A 21,219-nucleotide genomic window follows, 5' to 3' on the forward strand; every position below is an offset into this window, starting at 1 on the left:
GGTTGGGGAGGGAGGCCGTGGGTTTCCATGTGCCGCTTCCCTGCGAAGGGGACGGAGATCCGCCTGCAGGCGCGATTTACCTTCGCCCTTGGTAGGTAAAATGGCTCACTTCGCTTATCAGAGCAATTGGGAGCCAGCGGCTTGCACTGCCTCTTCATACTGTTTAATTTAGCGTAGGAACTTTGCCTGTGAAATTCATACCACATTAAAAAAAATCCAATGAGATGGCAACTTTGATTATGTATCTGTTATTTTAGTTTTCACCTGTGAACCATGGATGGGTATTTAAAGTATGAATAGTAGTGCACAGAAGTTAGAGGAAAATCATGGACTTACTTCTGTCGTTACTGCACATGGGAGCATTACATATGTTGTGTATTCGAGGGTCTTCAGACCACGGGAAAATTTAAAATCACCTACTAGTTCTTTTTTCAAACTGGCTTATGTGGTGAAGTCTTATATGATCTTCGTAAGGTATTTTATGTTAACATTTTTATGTATTTTTATCTCCAGACTGGTAGACTGCAGAAACTGGGAAATTAAACCAGAAAAACTAACTCCAGGGCGGTTGCATTGCACCGTGCTTAACTTTGTGGTGTTCACTTGTGTGTCAAAACTATTTTATTGCAGTAAACTTGGCTACGTTTAAGGCTGTACTGTCGACTAGAAACATAAAAGTGCCTTTCAGTGATTTGTAAAGGGACTGAAAACACCCACAGCTAACATCTCTCTCCAGGCTCCATCTTCCGTGGTATCGCTCTTTGAGACTGCTGGGGACGGCGGAGCTCGGGGAAGAGCTGCGGTAGGAAGAGCTCCCCGGCCGCTCGCCCATCCTCACGTGCCTGCCGAAGGGCCAGCCACCGCTCCGTCCCTTTGTCACCGCTGGTGCCAGCGTGAGGAGGGCCCAGACAGACACGCTCTTGTTCTGCTCTGCTGCAAACAGAGACTGGGACTTACATCCACACTTTCCAAGATGAAACAAAGATGGTGGAAGCCAGTCGGCACAGAGGATTACAGAAAACCCAAGTTATCTTGCTTTAAATGGATCTGGGTTGGTTTGAATCTCATCCTGATGTGGGTCCAGGCTTTGGCTACGCACTTTGGCGCTGGGATTTCCCAGCACTATGAAAAACCTTCGTTCTCTACGCTCAGTCATGCTGCTGTTAGATCCCACCTACAGGAATAGTTAGCTTTAAAAATATAATAGTGGATTTTTTTTTTCAAAGTAGCTTCCCTTTTACAAAGTTCACCAAATGCTTTGAACAACTTAAGTGAATTAAGCTACTGAAGTGCAAAGTACTATAATAGCTAAGAGCATTATTGTTGAAATACGGAAAGCAAAAGCATGGTTTTAACTTGTTCAGGTTTGACGAGGTTATTGGGTGCAGTGTGTAAGGCAAAGCAGATCAGGTCAGGCTGGGATTCACCGGGACTTGAAGCACTAGTCTGTCAAGAATTGTTTTTAAACATTATCTTGGGTACCATTAATTCCAGGATAGATACCGTCCTGCCGCGTATGCTTCTCTCGGACATCGTGCACTTCTGCTCTCTGGGAAGCAATGCATCGTTCACACAGAAATGGTTACTGCTCATTTTTCTGTGAAGATTGCTTCATTCTTCAGATGGTTTTAGATGTCCTACAGCCTTTAAGTCTGTCTTCATATAACCATGTTTCTGTTCTCTCCAGCCAGTGGAAACCCAACCCACTTCCTACCCATCCTACTGGAACAGGATGCATTTTTTAAAAAATGCAACTTCTAGATACTATCTCAGTTCCATTCAGTTCTCTCCAAAGAGACATCATAAAGCTTACTAGTATTTAAATGTCTTGCTGGAGCTCTTAGACTGACTTTGTTAGGTGTCCTAACTGTACTATAGCTCAACCTGCATTTTTTTAAAAATGCAACTTCTAGATACTGTCTCAGTTCCATTCAGTTCTCTCCAGACAAAGAGACATCATAAAGCTTACTAGTATTTAAATGTCTTGCTGGAGCTCTTAGACTGACTTTGTTAGGTGTCCTAACTGTACTATAGCTCAACCTCCTTGAAAGGCATTCTAATACTACATATTATTCAGTATATTACAGTATTCAAATCACCAGCACATACAAATGCCAGACCATTTCTTGTTCTAACTGCACCTTAGGTATAATTAACACTTGAGATACAATTTCTCTGATGTCTAGCAATGCCTTAGTCCCTTAGTGCGATCTCTTGCAGAGTCTCCTACGGGTACCAAATGCTAAGGCAGCCATCAGACCTGCAGAAGAATCCCTGTGAGCCGATCCACCTCAGGACCCGGCCTCACTTACACAACGTCTTCGTTTTGGTGTGTGTGCCTTGCAGGCGGCGTTCAGAGACAGTCTTTACCTTTCAGCAGCAAATTGTCACCATAAAACCCTACTCAGTGGCAGGGAGACACAGAATAACTCCTGAAATTATTCTTAAATGCATTTTAAATTGACGTTCATGTTGATTTCACAACACATTTATGCAGCAGGCTGTAAAATCACCAGTATGTATTTATTTCATTGCCAATAAAATTATTTTTAAAGCATTTCAGACCATCATCAGTTCATAGCTATGCTAACATTTGAAATGGAGCTGTTCGCAACAAACTGATTTTAGTATAAATCTAGTAACATGCTTTACGCTGTAATATGCATACACCAAAAAAACCTCTAAGCCTTACACAGTAAAGTTTCACATGAAGCCATCATAGTCAGTATTTCTTTAAAACCCCCATGAATTTGCATTCCTTCTTCCTACATGTGATTTCCCTTTATATCAAAGGCCTGATTTTCATAATAAATAATTACAAGTCCAATGGGAAACAACAGGAGATGCAGCGATCTTTTTGTAATCAGATCCCAAGTACCTACCCCTCTCCCTGAGACAAGGGGGAAAAAGGACAATGGGCTTTACATAGCTGATGTCTGTGCATCTCATGTTTTGAAAGAGAACGCTATTCCTGTCTTACTTGCAAAATCCAAGCAATCTTTGCTCATGCAAGGTATTCTAAACAGGTCTGAGGGTCTGGTGTGAATATACACCTTTTATCTTCTGTTTCACTGTAAGAGTTGTCTTCCTTTTTCCAGTCAAATCCCTTATTTAACCGTTATTTATTCTAAAAATTCCATCTGTGGGAATTTGTGCAAGACTATCATCCAGCCAGCTTTGGAGAGAACTAAATGAAGATCATGCTCTCAACTTACATCCTATTTTCTAGTTGAGCAAATGCCTCCAAACACAGAGTGTTCCAGTTTGGTGGGAGGGTTTTTTGGCCCTTTCTAGTGGGAGTGGTGGTTTTTCCCCAGTGGCACGCTCCTGTGAACGTAGTCCACGATGTATATGCTTAGAAAAAGGCAGTAGTTTTGCTACAGGAGAGCAAAAGATACGAAGAGGAGAGCACTCACGCTACCTGGAGTGTTAGGTGAAGCACACTGCATCAGCTCGCAGGGGTGAGGCACCCTGCAAACATTGCCTGGGAACCTAAATATTTGCATCTCCATCAACATCTTTGATGACTGAACAGAATCCACTTACTCACGTCTGGAGACCATATCTACAGGAAAAGGCTCCCAACTACGCTGGAGCACAGCATCACGACTCAGGAGGATCCTGGCAGACTGGAGAAACTGAAATGCCACCGAGTAAGGAGAAACAGAAGGTTCTACACATACAAAGGAATGATCAACTGCACAAGTACGTACCAGGATCAAAAAGCAGTTCTTCGGCAAAGAGATTACAGATCACGAGCGGTGCTAGGCTATCTTGCATTATGCTGATGCTGGAATGCATAAATAGGAGTATCGTAAATAAGAGAGAGAACAGCCGTTACTATTTAAACTGGAAGAGTCTGCTCAGTTTTCAGGTCTACACTTCAGGATAGCTGAGAACCAACTCAAAATTATCGAGAGGAGAGAAACAAAAATGGCAAAGGATTCCGAAGACCCAAACTACAAGGGAAGGTAGAAGGGACGGGAGTTCTCTGGCCTAAAAAGAAGAGAGAGAGCAGGCAGAGGTGTTCACCTACCTCAAGAGGAAAGGCAGAGTCTGCTTTCCATGTGTACCAGTTAGGTGCGGTATTAGGAACCTTCCCACTTGCCAAGCCAGTTAAGTAGGGACTGCGCACCGCTCGCAGAGCGTGGGAGCTCCATCACGGCAGGTCTCCCAACATCTTCCTGCAGTACAGCAGGGACAGCTGATCTGAGGCTGAGATGAGGATTTGGAGAGCCTCTCAAAATCCCTTCCAGCACTATTTTCTTCCTCTGCTATGGTTGTAACTAAGGCAGGGATTATCCTTTGTTCCTTGTTTTTGGATTTTGCTCTAAACGCTACCTTAAGTGACTGGCCAGGAGGAGTAGTTGGGAGCAACTGTGAATACGTAGCCCTCCCCATCCTTTCGCACCCCTTCCACAAGCAGACAAAATGGCCCAGTGGCACAGTAACCTGGCAGTGTGCTCAGGCACATTAGGTCCCATGTGCTTCAGAAAGCATTTGCCAGTTGAGCTCACTGTCTCAATACCAAATTTAATAATAATTTGATATTATAACAATCTGCAAACAGCCCTCAAAAAAGAAGCAGGCGTATTCCAGAACAATAAGCCAGTGGAGTTATTCTGGATGTGATGGGCTAGCTTACAACACAATTTGGCACAGTACTATTATTCATGCACAAATGGTGATAAAACAATTAAATTTAATAATCAAGAACCACATTTCCCAGGCCAAAAAAAAATTAAGACAATATAATCACCACAATTCTTCAGATTTCCCAACTTGTGTTTGCTTTGTGCATGTCTTGCAGGTTTGATTTGTGTTCTCTTTGCTTTTGATTAAAGAAAAAGAAACTGGCATCCTGATTCTGCCCTCATTTAAATTTAAATAAAATCTGATATCCTCTGCTGAAATTAAAGATATTACATACCAGTATAAAACAGATCTAAATGAGCAGAATCAGATACCTGATGTATTTGTACTTTAAGAAAACAGCATATATATCTGATGATATCAAACAAGCCCTGCATACCCTTTTAATATTGTGATCATTTAGGACAAAAGGAACATTTGAAAATGCAGGTATGCTGTTAACACCTGCGCGGATTATTTTATAGAACAACAAAAGTTTATATTAGCAAGATAATTATTACTGGATGCATTCTGTTGTTCCATGTTTTCTGCCTTCTGAGGAAGGTTCAGCAACACACTGATCTTGTATACAGCTTATTCTTTTCTCTCAGCCCTCACCTTTGCAGCCTTCCTATTCAAGGGTATTCAAGTAACACATATGTGTCTGAAATGGATATAAAAGAAACAAAGCCAAAAATTCCCAGAAAATTATCTTAGGGGACTGCAGTAAATATCAGCTACTTAAAGAGATCTTGTCTGGGGGACAGCATAAGTGATTTCATGTATCAGAAGGTTGACTGTGTGATGATTTCTAATGTAATGAACATTGACATCTGGTATAAATAACACATAGAAGTCAAGGTAATTTTTTTTTTTTTTAATGAGAGAAAATTAGTACACTTAGATTTCATTTCTGCAAACACTTGTATGCAAATGCAGTAATCCTGTGATGCATCTAATAATTCCAAAGTCAGATAATTGTTTTAACTTCACATTAAAAATATGAAAATATAATATAAACATATCAAAACATTTGGCAACAAAGTCTGTGTAATACAAAGGATGCCTAAATACTGTGTTTTGGGATTACAGGCTCACTTTTAAAATCCTGTATGTTCCTTTGCAATAGTTAATCCTTTCTGAAGAGAAAATGGAATAAGAAACAATATTCAGAATGCACAGCAGGTTCTCTTCTTACTTTCATTTAGAGCCACAACATCAAAGTCATATAATACACAGGATTTCTGTAAAACAAACAAAAGCAAACACTTAATTAAGATAACTGGAACACAACAGTTGAAAAGCTTGAATTTTCACATATTTCAATACGTAAAAGATGTGGTGGGATCACTAGATACATTTTGCCTTTGAATATTTAATTAAAAGATTGCAGTTTTCTAATAAATTAGACTGAGACTGATGCCCATGCAAGTCCCAGCTTGGTATATTTACATTCTTTAGCTATTTCAAACATCTCTAACTCTGAAGGTGACAGATGACAGAAAGTGTCTTTTGAGGAGACACTGCAAACCGTATGAACTGATACTGTCAATTTTTACTCACATGAATTGTTCTATATGTACAGGTTCTTCTGTTGACTAATTTCTAATTGACTGTTTCACTAATTTGCAGTTAAGTACACTAATCTTTTAAGTATTGAGCATAGGGTGCAAAAATCCAGTTGAAAGGAACAGGGAAATACAGAACATCAGTAGCCATTAGAAAAAGGCACAGGCTATTAATTATTATAAAGGATGTTAACTTGTTTTGTGAAATTCACTAAAATTCTCTGTTTTCTTGCCTCTATTTAATAACCAGGAATACCCCCGAATGGAAACAACTCAGTCTTTATCAAGATGAAGTATCAAAATAGCACTCCACCCTTGTAGAACATTTATGTACTGATTGCAAAAGCAGATTAAAAAAAACAAACAAAAAATCAGCAAAACCAGGACTCTTCCTTTCAGCAATGAACTCAACTAGATAATTAGTGCTGACCAGAGAAACAATCAAACCCAGTTGTGCAATACAGTACGAGCACATGTTGCAATCTTGTACTCTAAAACTATGAACACTGAACCCTAAACTCAGGCACACAGACGTAGAGAATATTATCACACGCCTAGGAAAAAAAAAAACAGTCCTAACTTTCCTACTTGCCATTCTCCTGCCTGCTTCTTGGCAGGTTTACCAAGTGTGTAATGATACACAGAGAAGAAAGTGCAACCACTGGATTCACCACATTCCTCTCTCAACCCAAACCTAACAGCCATAAACAACCATTTCTGACAATAATGAGAAGCTTCCAGAAAGGACAGCTATCTAAGCTGGAATTTATGAAATTTGAAGCACAGGAAAAAAAAAGAAGAGGGGGAAAAAGGCATCACGTAGTACAATGCTAATCGTGATTCAGAATTGAGAACTTACATGTACAATGTCACAGGGTAGTTGAACATTGACTACATCCAGAAAGGTTCACCTAAATTTACTCAGCTGAATCAAAATGAGTAGAAAATAAAACATTTCCCCAGGTTACAATAAGATCTATGCCTCTTTGGCTGAGAAAATTTACACTACCTAAAATTCTGGAGAAGACGCATGGAATTTGTTTCCTTGTTCCCTTCTGTAGCCATAGTTTTAACTCTTCCAGTGTGCTGGCTGCCCTGTTCCAGGGCCATCCCCACAAAGAGAGGGGCTGGGACCCAGGGCAGCCTCTGCAGTGGGGGCTGCTGGGGGCGACAAGCAAACCCTGGGAGGGATGGGGAGTGAGGGACAGAGGAGGGCAGGAAAGGTATCGCAGTGTCTTAAACCTCGGGACAGATGCCAAAGCTGTCATCAATAAAATTATTAACACTTACTGTTCTGACTCTAGGGCACTGGAATACTGTACTTACTGATTTTAGGAGTTATTTGTCATTAGTCACATATAAATCACATACGAAGAAATACAGCATGTGCACTTGTTTTTTTGTTGGAGCGACAAGTACCAACAGTCATAACCTTTTTATTACCCTTGAGAATTCGCACAGATTCCAACATGTAGCTTCATAACTTTTGTTTTAATTCTTTACACAGTTGTACAAGGTGCTTGAGTGCAGGCATTAGCCATTATGATTTGTGCTAGGTGGAGACCGTACTGGATAGTCTTCAAGCATAGACAGTAAATGTAACGTATGAAGAGCTTTTTAAAAGAGAGAGCAAGGCAGAATCAAAAGTACACAACCATAACCTTGTCTTCTGAAGGAACAAGACATCACTCTGGTTTAGAGGTAAGATTTGGGTAGGGGGGAAGCTTTGGAAGATAATGGTACAGTAAGAAATTTAAATTCACTCTACTGAGACAAGAAATAGCACTGAGCATTGATGATTATGGACATTAAGTAGGTTTTGTTTCACCCATGCTTTTTCTTTAGAAGAAAAAAATTCAGTTTAAGTAGTAAAAGAGTTCTAGAAAAATTCCTGTTTGAACAATTTCAGAATTCAGGTTTCACTTACTTAGCTTTAGAGGAAACAGGTAATCTGAAAGCGTTGCGGGTTATATCTAACTTCACACTTTCAGTTAAAAGGGAGAAACCTGCATGTTCCTTAAACACCGAAGATGCTTATTCACAAATATTTTACTACTTAATAGTACTTCTGGGTGGCGAGTAAGCTGTTCACGTATCCTTAGTAAGGATCCTCAGTACTATAAGTGATTAAGAATGGTGAAACATATTTGACAATTAAATGGTTCATATAATCTCTAAAATCATTATCTGATAGTAGTTCATCAACAGATTACCCAGGACAGAAAGACAAGAATCGCCTCTACAAATAAAGAAGCGGTAATAGTTTGTTTCAAAAGCCATTTAAAAGTTGAGGACTTTAAGAATCACTTCAGTTTGATAAGACTATTCCATACAGGATCTTCATCAAGCAAATAAGGGCTTGGGATTCATTCAAGCAAACGGGCTATACACACATTTTAAAAGTGCACATTCATAACCTGAAGAGGTACTACGAGTCCCGCCTAAAGCGCTGAAGCAAGGATCGGGCAATCCCAGATAGTGCTGAACTTCAGCTGAGCCTTGGAAGAGGTGGAGCACCCTCCTCTCCCAAAATTACAGCAGGGAGGTATGTAAATCTCTCCCACCCGTGAGAACAAGGCGGGCAGCATTCCTTCTTCAGGGCTCCACGAACACTAACACTTCCAGCTCACATTTCAGCTCAACCTGTTGTAGCTCACTCCCCGACAAGCCAGCCAACAAACAGCAAAAAAGCGTAAAAAGGGGAGAACCACCAAAATGGTACCAAGAAACTTGAGTTTCCACTTCAGCATCTTGGGCAAAAAGGGGTTTTGAAAATACCGCCACAGACACAGATGCCACTCTACCCTGCAGTGATTTTAGTGAGATGTTGAAACTTCCTGTTATCAAATACTAGTTTTTCCTGTTAAATACCACAGCAGACCTGTCTCACCTAACAGGCAGGCATCAGTTCAAGCCAGTTTTAAGCTTCTTGCTGTCTCTGCTCCCCGGCTGTCTCTCCTTCCCAGTTCTAAGCAGAGTTTTTATCACCAGCACGCAATAGATACCTAACTTCTAGACAAAGGAATTGTGATGAGATGGCTGAGATCCCAAACGTTTTTGGCTTTTTTTGTCTTTTAAATCAAGGAAAGAAAGCTAAGCTGGTATACAAAGGGAAATATAATGAAAAAATAAGAGAAACTCTTTGAAAGGCTTCTAATGGAGTACATTTATAAATCTTCATTACGACAGCTGCCCATCCCTTGCTGAAAAAATGCTCAGATTAGCAGTGCCATACGAAGTTGGATTCACCTACTCTAGCACCAGTCCTTGGTATTTTGATCCTGTTTCAGTTATTATGGATCTGGGGTTCACTACGGGTTTGGAAGAATGACAGGATTTTACTCTATCCATTTCAATGTCCCCAGTCAAAGTCAGACCTGGCACGCTTGCTGGAAAGCAAACAGCTTTAGAGAAACAAGCAGAAGAGACTGCAACTGAAGTTACTATTATTTATAACTTCTTCAAATTCCATGGATTTTTCTTTTCTCTAATGAAACAATGATCATACTTAATCACTCCAATCGTTTGTTTATATTTAACAGAGAGAGTTGACAAAGACTGGCAAAGCACGGCAGAGAACTTTGTGCAACCAAATTCATGTGACTTCTGTGCCTGAATTGCCAGTACGCAGAGCTGTTACTAAGATCAGTCCTGCCATCTTCTTGACATCTGTTTTCCTTGTATTCTGTAATTCAAATTACTTGTTCAAAATGCAAGACAGGCCTCTCGCAACAGGAATGGGCAGGACAGGGCAGAAGCAGTATCAAGCAAGAGCTAGGACATACTAGCAGGGAAAACGATCACTGGGGGACCAGGAAGAGGAGCAGGAGAGGATATGGGGTGAGGCACAGCAGATCTAACAACACCTTCCTCAAGAAATGGGGATGAAGTCCTTTCTCCCAAAGCCTCCCATTCCACAGTGTCTAAAACATCTAACCCACTGGCAAAGTGTGGGTCTCTATCTCCCTCTTCTGTTAATACCACATAGACTGTAACGCTGTTGTACTGTAATTAGTTATTTCACAAACTTGAGAAGACAGCTGTGCTGTTACTCTAAGGTTCCTCAACCCTACAGATTACCTATGTAAGGATTAATATAGTTGCACCTCAAAAACCCTATTGAAGAGAGCAATCCAGCGTCAAAGTCAAGATCTTGCAGAAGCAGCAAATGCCAGAAGTAAGTCAAGTGGGTAAGATTCCTTTGGTCTCCTGGAGTTTAATTTATTTAAGTTTAATCATATGAAACCATATAGGCTGAGATATGGAGTCCTTTATAATCAATGGAGAGAGAAAGGCACCTCCAGAACACAGTTTTATCCTAAAAAGATGCGTCTCTTTCCATTGAATAGAGATGATTCCAAACAACCACACCAGACCAGTCATGTACATTTTAGCTGGCTAAGGCTGCACGCTAAGATGAATCTCATCCGCTATACTCAAATGTTGTGACTTAGTTTTGATTTACACGACCTAATTGTACGCTACTGTTTCCAGAAGAATATCTGGCTCATTCAATGACCAGAACAGACTTTTTTTTTTTTAATTAAACAAGATAGTGTAGTAAAATTATGGCCTACATTGCACCAGCACTAAGTGAGTTTGTACCATTTATCCTCTTTGCTTTAATCTCTGTACCTTGGTTCCCACGTGCGCAACGCTGAATACACTACCTAATGTTACTAAGAAGGTTATGAAGATAAAAATCTAAAAGAGATCTAAAATACAGCATTATGAAAAACCTCACAAAGAAATTAATATTCTGTGGTCAGTACAAGATAAATAAAGGGCAAATAAAGCCTGGGGCTCCATGCATGACAGAGGATAATAAACACTGAATGTGCACTGCTGGAGACACAGGGATCTTTTGGACAAACTAACAATTCCATGAACCTTGACAATAATGAAATCCAATTTCCTATGGATTTGGGTCTTGCAGTGAATTAAATTTGATATCCAAGATGCAAGCTCCATCTGGAGTGACTAGCTGAAGCATTTTTCAGTCTCTCTCTGTAGTCATCGCTGTCTAATACTGTAGGAACTAATGTTGGAGACTTCCCTTCTGCAGACTACCCTGCCTCTCCTCCACCCAGCACCTTATTTTCAAGGAACTCCTTGGGAACTTAATTATTTTTTAGTTTGACCTGTCAAATTTGTTTAAAATCAGCTAGCAAGTTCCAAAGATACTTTAGAAGCAAAGGAATGGGACACACAGCATAATCTCAAAAATCTTGCTGCCATAGGAAGGGAAGGTGAAGAGACAAAGGAAGGACAGAATTGAGGCCTGCTACTTCTGAAATGTTCATCTCAAATGACATCCAGCTGTTACACATTAAATGTTACTCTCAACAGCACAGGGCAAGGTCTTAAATGGATTTTGAGTGTTCTCTGCTCAGCAGAGATCTGTGTTTATTTAACATTATGTGAAAATAATCTTAGTAGTTAATCACTCTTGCGAGGCAGGCAGAATCTAAGTTTTGGTTAGCTTCACAGCAGTCTTCAGAAAAGGGCAAAATTTTTTTTTTTTTTGCCAAGACAGTTTCCCTCCTGCTCCTAGTTTAGAAAAATACCAACCACCATGCCCACAAGGACAGAAATACAAAGGCTTGTCATATTTTTTTTAAAAAGCTAGTTAAGAAGAGTACTGCCCATCAGCCATGAAACCAAACAACACAAAAGTGCAAATACTAACTGCATCCTGGGTGGTATTTTTTTGGTTTTGGTTGGTTTTTGAGGACTGACTCACAAGTAGAAATAGTTCACTGGCAACCAGAAGCATTCTAAAGGAACAGCTGCCATCTATTAATGAACAGGTTGAGGCATATCTGAGACTCGTAAGAATTGTGAACAAAAAAAATACTGTTGTTATTTGTCAACATGTCTAAGTAAACCTCTGGAATAAGCTGTGTCATTAACATTCGTTTCCACTGCAGGCTTTTGAATACAATCAAATCAGTTATTATTAACTGATTGGTCTGAAAATTATGAGTTCTCAAAAATATGGCATGATTCCTTAGCTGTTACCGATGCAAGCTGCCAAATAACTTCTGATTGTTTTAATGCGACTACCCATGCCAATTAGAGCTGCAGGACTGAGACCCAGCATAGAATGGCTGAGATGATAAATATCTGATAGGTCAAGCAGTGCTTCAGTTACGTGAATCACTGGGATACGGAAGTTTCCTCTCTCCCTTAGGCCCACTACAAGTAAAACCACAAAAGAAGAGAGAGGAAAATACAACACAAAATGATGACAATACAAACTTGTCTTTTTTTTTTTTTTTTTAAATGTCTGACACATTTTAATGTGTTTTTTGTCCCAAGCTTCCACTGAACCACAACTTGTTCTAAATGTCAAGAGAATCAAGAAGCTCATTACTTCTGTATAAGCTCTATAACTCTGGACATTGATCTTCCCCATCTAGAGGGGTGTTCTCTGTAGATTTAGTTAATAAAGAAATGCTCATAGTAGATGGTGAACAAGACTGTATGTGAAAAATCCTAGATTTCCTCAGATTAATACAGCCTACTGCAATGCATCTGAAAATGGTCTATTGCCTGCCAGCCTGCCCTACCTATCTATCTTACCTTCTGAATGACCTCCACATCCTTCCCAAAAGCATGGCTATAATAGACTTTTCTAGGGAGTTCCTTAAAACGAGTTTCCTCTGTGGGATGGGTAAAGCAATTGCATGCTTTCAGTGGAGCATCTCATCAGTCTGGGACAGGTGGTCCTATTGCAGAAGTAAGGGAGGTCCAATATCCTCCTGCCTCAGACATCGGTGTCTTGGGCCAAAACACTGTGCAAAGCTGTTATCTCCTTTTTACAATCAGCAACTACATATTTTACCACTACGGAATGGATGTATGACTGAAGTGATCTCAGACTGGCATCTATCATGTCATTTTTTACAGCCACTAGTCACACTTCCTATTGCATTTTCCCTTCTCCAAAATTTCATCAGTTAGAGAAAGTTAAAATTCAAGCACTACATTCAGATTTCACAGTTTTGTGAACAAGCAAATTATTTTGTCGAACCTGAAAACCCTGCTGAAACTGTATGGTAGATTTATTTTTTTCACTGTGAACTCTTTCTTATCAGGCCAGTGGCAAAACCAATTGGGCTAAAGGAGTCCTTGTTTAAATCAACAAATGCATTTCACTAAAAACCGCAAATTATACACCAAAGTAATGGTATGTGATGCCCCATCAGGGATTGCAAACATTTCCAGATAAGCTGGAACGTTACTACAGACAAACGCTCATGGACATATTTTCCAAACACACATACATGCACGCACAGCGTACAACTGAATTCTCAAGCAGTTCTAATTAAAGCCATGCAGCAATGTAACGTTTTCAACATGGTCTCAATTTGTTTGCATGTCCACACTACAAAACCCATGAATTTTCATGAAGATGAGTAGGAATACTAAAGTTCCACTTATAGTAAAGTAAGTGCAGGCAACCTTAATATGAGAAATATCCAAACATAATTTCTGCACGCTCTAGAAAATTCTCTCAGATCTTACCCAAACACACTGTGCAGAAATGCTCACTTCACACATATTTGTCTTTGCAACAGTTATGATCATAGCTATTGTTTTGTCATTTTCATGCTTCATAATAAGAAATATATTCTCAATCAAAAGCTTTTTTTCTTTTTTTTTTCCCTCCCCCAAAATAACCAACTACAGCTTGCGTTATTGCGTAATACGACAGGACCTTGATTTAGAAGCAGTCCAGCCCTGAGCTATTATCCTGACCCTCCTCTAAGGCTTCTTAATCAAAACACTGCAACTTGTGACTTTGTCAGTAATTTTGCTCATTTATCTTTATTATAATTTCAAGAGTATTCGGAATGGAAGGTTAGTTTTGTATAACTAATATTGGTGATGAATGGCAATGATAATGCATTGCATGAAGAACATCCATTAATGTCTAAAATAATATTCTACTGTCTAAAAATAAATGGCAAGGGAAAACATTTTCAGAGCTAATTAACAATAATTCAGTCCTACAAAAGTATTGCAAGTCTGAGGAGTAAGGACCTTTAAGCCAACACACTCGAGGTAGTTAGATGCTGACTCTGACAGCTACGATACAATTCTACCATTAATTAACACAAATCTTTAGGTCCTAATAACTTAAAGCACTAGTGTAAATCACCCAAACAAACAGCTATGAACTTTGGATACAACATTTGATTGCTGAACATAAAAGGTCCACTCATTCTGTCAGCATGCAGCTGTTGGAATGAGCACAGTGTGCATATTCTACAGAAACCTACAGGAAAAATGAATCTTCCTGGCACAGAAGTAGGACTATTCTAGAGCTGTTACCCTCTACCCTGATGAAAAGCGTGGGAAGGAAAGCCACAAATGCAGTTTTCCTGAATTTTCACCTTCTCTCTAAAGTGTAGTTTACCTGCTTCCCTATTCTGTTGTTCTCCCGTAATTCTTCTCCCGCACGTTCCTCCTCTGTATGTCTACAGCTCCAGGACCCCCCAAAATATTAACTCCATAAAGCAAAAACAGCACTGTCTGTGCTTTGCTAAACCTCTTCTGTATTTACAGCCTTGTTTACCCAATCTGTCATGAAAAATCTCCCATTTTCTTTCTACTCAGAAAAGGAGCTTACCTTTTCCAGTATTTCCTTAGTCAAGACTGAGAATGCATCCTCAATGTTCACATTATCTTTAGCACTGGTTTCAAAAAAGGGTATTCCATGTTCCCAAGCAAGCTGAAAAACAAATGTAGGCAATGGGATGAATAGTCTTCAGGAAAAAACCACTTCCTAATACTAATAGCAAGAGATACGGAGGTGTTCTGACAGCTTCCGACAGGCTATATAAACATTGATTAAGTAAATGTCAGCTCAGCTCAGTACTTTATATTCATCGTCAGTTTATAAATTTCAGGTAACTCTTCAAGCATTTTTCTTAAATTTTTGCATTTGCAGAACAGCTTTTTTTAACCTATCTTTACTTGTAAATAAGGAGAATAAACTCCGTGGGTCTGTTCTCAATGTTTTATTTGGAAAATGAACTGTCTCCTAGGCAATTATTTAGAGGAAACTAATGGAGTGCCTGCAGAAAAGTATAGATAAAAATGTGACAAGAACTGTAGAAAAAGAGCTGTAATGAAATATAAAAAAGAGATGCTCCTTTTTACCAGAGAGAGAGGAGCACAGAGATAATAGGCAAGCAAAGAACAGATATGTATGCGAAAATGTATTATGGCAACAGGAGAAGAGAGAAAATACTTATAAGAAAAGGGTAGCATAGACTTTACATTGGTTATTTTATTTAATTTACTCCTGTTCTCTCATTTCCAGTGTATTTCCCTTGCAGATAGCTTAGAGATATGTTGGCATGCGGGGGAAAAAAAAAACAAACAAAAATCACAGCTTTTTAAGGTCCTAAACTTGCCCTAATTTATACAGTTTAATACATGGAGAAAACGAAAACCAGTTGCATCGTTGCCTCCAAGGGAGAGGGCCAAGGTGGGAATAATATCTGCCAGAAAAACATAGTGAGAGAGTCTATTTATTCCATTTGCAATGGATCCCTTCTTGGTACACATCTGGAGAAGATGATCCTAGGCAAAGAAAATACTCTACTGCTTATAATGTATAGAAAAATCCTATAATTACAGACTGCTTAACAATTAATTTGTAAGGCTCTCCATTACTATAAAAAAATCTAATGTTGGCAGTTATGTTTGCTTTCAATGAGCTCTACAAGTAACAAATCAATGCTTTACAAAAATTCCAAAATCAAGCATGAAGGTGCAAGAATTGGACTTTAAAGTTTTAGTCAAAATAGAATAAGGGTTTTATTAAAAGTAGGGAAAAAAGTAATCAAAATGGTTTCTTTTCCAAACTGCTATAAGAAAATATAATTTTGAAAATAAAGATGAGATCTGGACTATTTCCTAAGACAGACTGCTTCATAAGGGTTTCTGAAACTCCAGCTGACTGCAGTGAACTGATTTTGGTACTGCAGCAACTTCTTATGGGAAGTTAAAATCATCTGACTATTGGCAAGTGTCAATGCAAAACAATGATGCATAATGGTTCATAAACAAAAAATCCAGGCAATAAAAAATACTGGGCTACTAAAGTGGAGAAGACTGGTTTGCAGCTTATAAGGTACACAGAATCTACTATTACATATACCTTTTTTCTTTCTTGTGTCATGTAACAGATTGCTAGAGGCTACCTATGTACAAACTCTGATCAACACAAACCGTTTTAACCATAGAATCATAGAAATCATTTGGAAAGATAACCCCACTTGAAATGGGAGTACTGCCCATATGATATGGGGTCAGCCATGGTTTTGCCTCTCTGAGTCTTGAAATCCGCCAACAATGGAGATTCTATAACCTTTATGGGACCCTCTTCCAGGGCTACATCACCCTTCCAGCACAACTGGTTCTCCTTATCTCCAACCTGAACCTCCCAAGCCAGGACTTGTGTCTGCTACCTCTTGCTTTATTGTCTGTCTCTACTGAGAAGAGTCTATTTCTGTCATTCCTCTAAATACACTTCCATTGCTATAGACCAGTAACTGCCCCGCAGCCTCCTCTTTATCCAGCTCCCTCAATTCTCTTCACGGATTACTGGTACTAGACCCCAGTCATCTTTGCAGCTGTCTGCTGGACCCTCTGCAGTTTCTCAACACCCTTCCTGAAATCGGAAAGCCAAAGCTGGACACAATATTCTCTGTTTACCCTAGGGGGGTAATAATCGCCCCAGATCTACCATCCATTATCCTTCTAATGTAGCCCAGCATGCTTTTAAGCAATGAGGGAACACTGTTGGCTTATATTCAAGCTGGTATCCATTGTAACTTGCCCAGTCTTCTGCAGCAGGGCACTGACTCATGCCTGGGATTATTCCATCCCATCTTTGCACTTCTTACTGAATTTCATGATGTTTCTGTTGGCCCAGTTCTCAAGTTTATCAAGGTCCCACAGAATTGGTGTTCTCCCATTTGGTGTGCCAGTCACACCCCTTAACCTCATGTCACATGCAAATCTCCTCGTATCATCAGCCAGATCACTGATGAAGATGTCCAACAACATAAGCCCCACCACATCCCCTGATGTACTCCGCTCATTACTAGCTACCAACCAGACCCATGGCCTTTGCTCGCTACCCTTTGCTTCTGGTAGTCCACCCAATTTTCAGTCCACCTAATTGTCCAGCCCACATTTCCTAGCTTCCAAGTGAGGATGCCATGGGAGAAGGTGATAAAAGCCTTAGTAAATTCAAGATATAACACAACCACTGCTACTCCCTTGTCCACACAGTCATTTCCTGGCATCATAGAAGGCAACCAGGATGGTGAAGCACAACTTGCCCTCTGTTGACTATTGCAGATTATCTTTGTGTCCTGTATGTCCCTGGATTTGATGACAACATGCTCCACGATCCTTCCACTGACTGAAGCAAGGCTGACTGACTATAGTTCCCTGAACTCTTTTCCTTGCCTTTTTTAAAGACAGGTGTCATGCTGGCATCCTTCTAGTCAACAGGGATCTCTCCCAATCACCATGATTTTTCAGAGTTGACTCACAGTGACCCCAATCACATTGACCAGCTTTTCAGCACAATTGGGTGAACTTCATCGTGTCTATGGATGCATCCAACTTGCATAAGCAGTTTCTAATCTGCTTTCCCGCTGCTGGCTGACCTGTTCCTTCCCAAACCACACCAGTACAAGCAGAGGTCTGGGAGCAAGCTCCATCTGTGAAGACCAGTGCAAAATAAAAATAAAATAAAATAGAATCAAGTCAAATCAAAAAAACCTTTAGTACTTCAGCCTTCCCTGTATCATGTTACTACATTGCTTACTACACCTATCAATGCATTCTCATTTTCTCTACATGTGCATGATATTGGTCAAAGAAGAGTAATGTATGTATTATTCCAATTCACCTTGCATACTGGTAAGTACTAAAAATGTAGCTAGATGGAAAAATAAAACAACAGTTCAGTGTTAAAGCAGCTGGAAGTATGAACACAGCTTTGGCTACTCCCTCTCATAAAGAAACCGGAATGGCGCATTCAAAGAATTACTTTTTTTGCTGTTGGGCGCATCTAGAATAGATCCATAAATAAAACACCTAAATACATTTACAAACCTATGGGAATTATGCTACTGGGAAATGGTTTTTTATATTATCCTTGAGAGCAGTCTGGAGATCTTGAGTGAAATAAGCTCCTCTCTTACTTACAATAACAAAATAAGTAATGCCAATCACTCTTCCAAGGTGAAATTTAATTCCAATTCTTCATTTCTTTTAACTCAAAATATACTACTTCCTAGCAAAGTCCTGCTATGATTTCTTAGCACTGAATCACAGAGATGAGTCTGAAATATTCCTAGAACTGTGCAGAATAGTTCTTTTCATTTGCATTGTACCTGTAAAATCAGCTTTGATGTTAGGCACATGAAGACAGCAAAAGCAAAAAAGGAAGAATATTTTACCTGGCTCTTTCTGTTAGAAAGATCTGACAGGAGAAAAATGGGCACATTCTACCAAGTCATACAACCTTCAACATTTTTATTTATTTTTCAGAGAAAAAGATAATGGGAAGGTAGACAGGACATGGAGGAGCCCAAGAAGGTTGAGTTCAAAGTTTTATCAAAGTGACTAAAAAGCTATTAATAGAAGAAAATACTTCATAATGTTAAAATAAAATATATCAATTTCTGAGTCATCAAATTACAAAAGAAAAAAAATAATTCTCAGCATTAGTCTATGAAGCGGCATACGATGGCCACTCAGTTATGATAGATTGTTACAGAAATGCCAACATAGATGATAAGATTCCCAGGGAATCTAGGGATCTTCTCTGCAAGACTCTGAACAGAACAATACTTACAGCTCATACTCACAGGATAATATGAAATATGTAAGTATGAATTATTATGTGGCAGAGTTAGTATCAAACTATTTTCCCCTCTTAATAAGGACATTTTCTTCTTTGGAATCAGAGGACAACTACTAGCACTCTCTCTGCTACTGGAATCTTTCTATAACTGGTTCAGTCAGATTCTTTAGTGTTTGTAAATCACATTAAAAGAAGAAATAGTGTAACTGAAGAGCTGCCTTGCCTCAAAACACAGGAGAAATCTAGAAAGCAGACTCATTGGTGAGGAGGTAATGATTTGTTTCTGAAAAAAATACTACATTGAGAGAAATTTTGATTGCATGGTTAAGTACACAGAAGTCAGAAAATGTCACAGTTAATACCATATGCAAAACTCTACTACTGCCCTCTTGTGCACATGCATCCAGTGACTCTAGATTTCTGACAGTGCATTCTTTGAGTGAGAGTATACCTGTATTTTTCAGCAAACTTATTCCTCGTACACAGATACAGTACATTAACACTGAAAGTGTCTTGCATACGAACAATGAGCTTTCAAAAGTTTCTATTTGTAATGATGTTGAAAAGGTGATGCTATTTTTTAAAGTTCCCTAACCTGGGATTATATAATTGGCAAGAAATTATCAGTGTTCTTTTCTTTAAACCCAAGACATCCTGTCTCATTCATCAAGCCTGAAAGTATAACAGAAGGGCTCATTCCAAGTACCAGACAACAGATGCATACAGTTTGCAGCTGCAAAATTTACTGGTATATAGGACATGCTCTCCTGCAACATTTAAGTCATTATCACAATTTCTTCCGCCATAGTATGGCTCCTGGATTTCCTCGTTGGCTCTCAGTGAGAGTGATTTGCCATTACCTTTACAACAGCACTCCCCACTTATCACCAGTTCTTCCCCCACACATGGTCAGCAGGTATAAACTATACCGTGGTCTCAGCTGTATGAGACGTACACAGTTGGAAGTAGGGGAGCTGGATGCTCCCTAATGGATCTGTCCAGTATTATTTAGGGCTATTCATAGACAATGCAGATCACAGTGCACAGGTTGCCAGAATAGTTCTTGATAGTCAGGCTGTAGCAAAAAAATCATTGATGGGTGCATCAGGTGCCAGAAAAATTATGCAGAATGTATTATGCATTGTATTTTAGAATTTCACATTAAAACAGTACTCTGAAAATGCAGACTCAAAAATATTTTTAGTTTTAATTCAAAGTATAAGATTTCTATTGTAACGCTTAAAACCTTTCAAGTGCATTTTAACCTTTAAAATAAAAATCAGTATTCTAAAGAGATCAGCTAGGAGTTACTTAATGCATTCCTGTCTTATGTTAAAAAAATCCAACCACTCCAGAACTCCACAACTGTTCTTCTGAAGCAATTCCTAATAGAATTTTTGGAATTCAGGAGCTTTTTATAATTTTCAGTGTAACAGCTCAGCGTCACCTACTGAGATACTCAGGAGAAGCCAAAGAAAGTACCAGTGATCCATGATACCTTTTCTCCTTTCTGTTTTGGAACTACACGTTCTGACTCCTTATCACACTTGTTGCCCAACAGTATTACGTCCACTTCATCACCTGCTTTCTAAAAGAGAACCAGCATTAATAAGTGTAAAGTAAGAAAAAAAGCAAACAACAAAAGCTCTTCACCTTCAGCTCACACTAACCTTGAACAACTTCCTTGAAAGTAAAGGCTAAATTCTGTCCTGACCTTTTCGTATGTGGAAGTATTTTCCATCAGTTACTGGGATTTGGAGGAAAACAGCAAGATTGCAAAGAGCAGAAAAAAGCCACTTACAAGTGCAGGGCAGAATTTCCACGTTCTTTCATAAGGTATAAAGTATATGGTGCATGGGCACCATCTTCTGATGAATGCTCCATCCTGAGGCTTTAAAGTGACTGGAAATGCCTTGAATTCACAGACACTGCCCTTCCTAAAGTAATGGGTTCAGGAATTAGCATATGAGTCAGGTTTGCATCCGGCCCTCACAAGTAAAAAGGACGGAATTTGCTGCACCTGAAAGAGCACCTCTCTGTGTTTCACTTCTGCACATGGACAGTAAAACTACATTCAAAGTGTTCAAACTCAACATAAAAGTTTGATTATTCTAA

The 21,219-nt window shown here is 39.3% G+C and overlaps 1 protein-coding gene across 1 annotated transcript in view; it reads right to left on the reverse strand.

The window, feature by feature from the left end:
• Positions 1-80: 80 nt before the first annotated feature.
• LOC104156618 (ras-related protein Rab-10-like) overlaps positions 81-21,219 on the reverse strand; it is a gene marked incomplete at its 3' end in the record, with an annotated part of 31,699 nt that continues 10,560 nt past the window's right edge. Inside the window, exons 4-8 of the mRNA XM_009696743.1 lie at positions 20,603-20,692; positions 14,839-14,940; positions 5,831-5,876; positions 3,547-3,673; positions 81-186 (exon numbers count right to left, since the gene is read on the reverse strand). Of these exons, the coding sequence (XP_009695045.1) occupies positions 81-186; positions 3,547-3,673; positions 5,831-5,876; positions 14,839-14,940; positions 20,603-20,692 (471 nt within the window). The remainder of the gene's footprint in view (positions 187-3,546; positions 3,674-5,830; positions 5,877-14,838; positions 14,941-20,602; positions 20,693-21,219) is intronic.

The sequence above is a fragment of the Cariama cristata genome, unplaced genomic scaffold, assembly GCF_000690535.1.
Source record: "Cariama cristata isolate BGI_N322 unplaced genomic scaffold, ASM69053v1 scaffold73, whole genome shotgun sequence".
In the NCBI taxonomy this organism is placed as follows: Eukaryota; Metazoa; Chordata; class Aves; order Cariamiformes; family Cariamidae; genus Cariama; species Cariama cristata.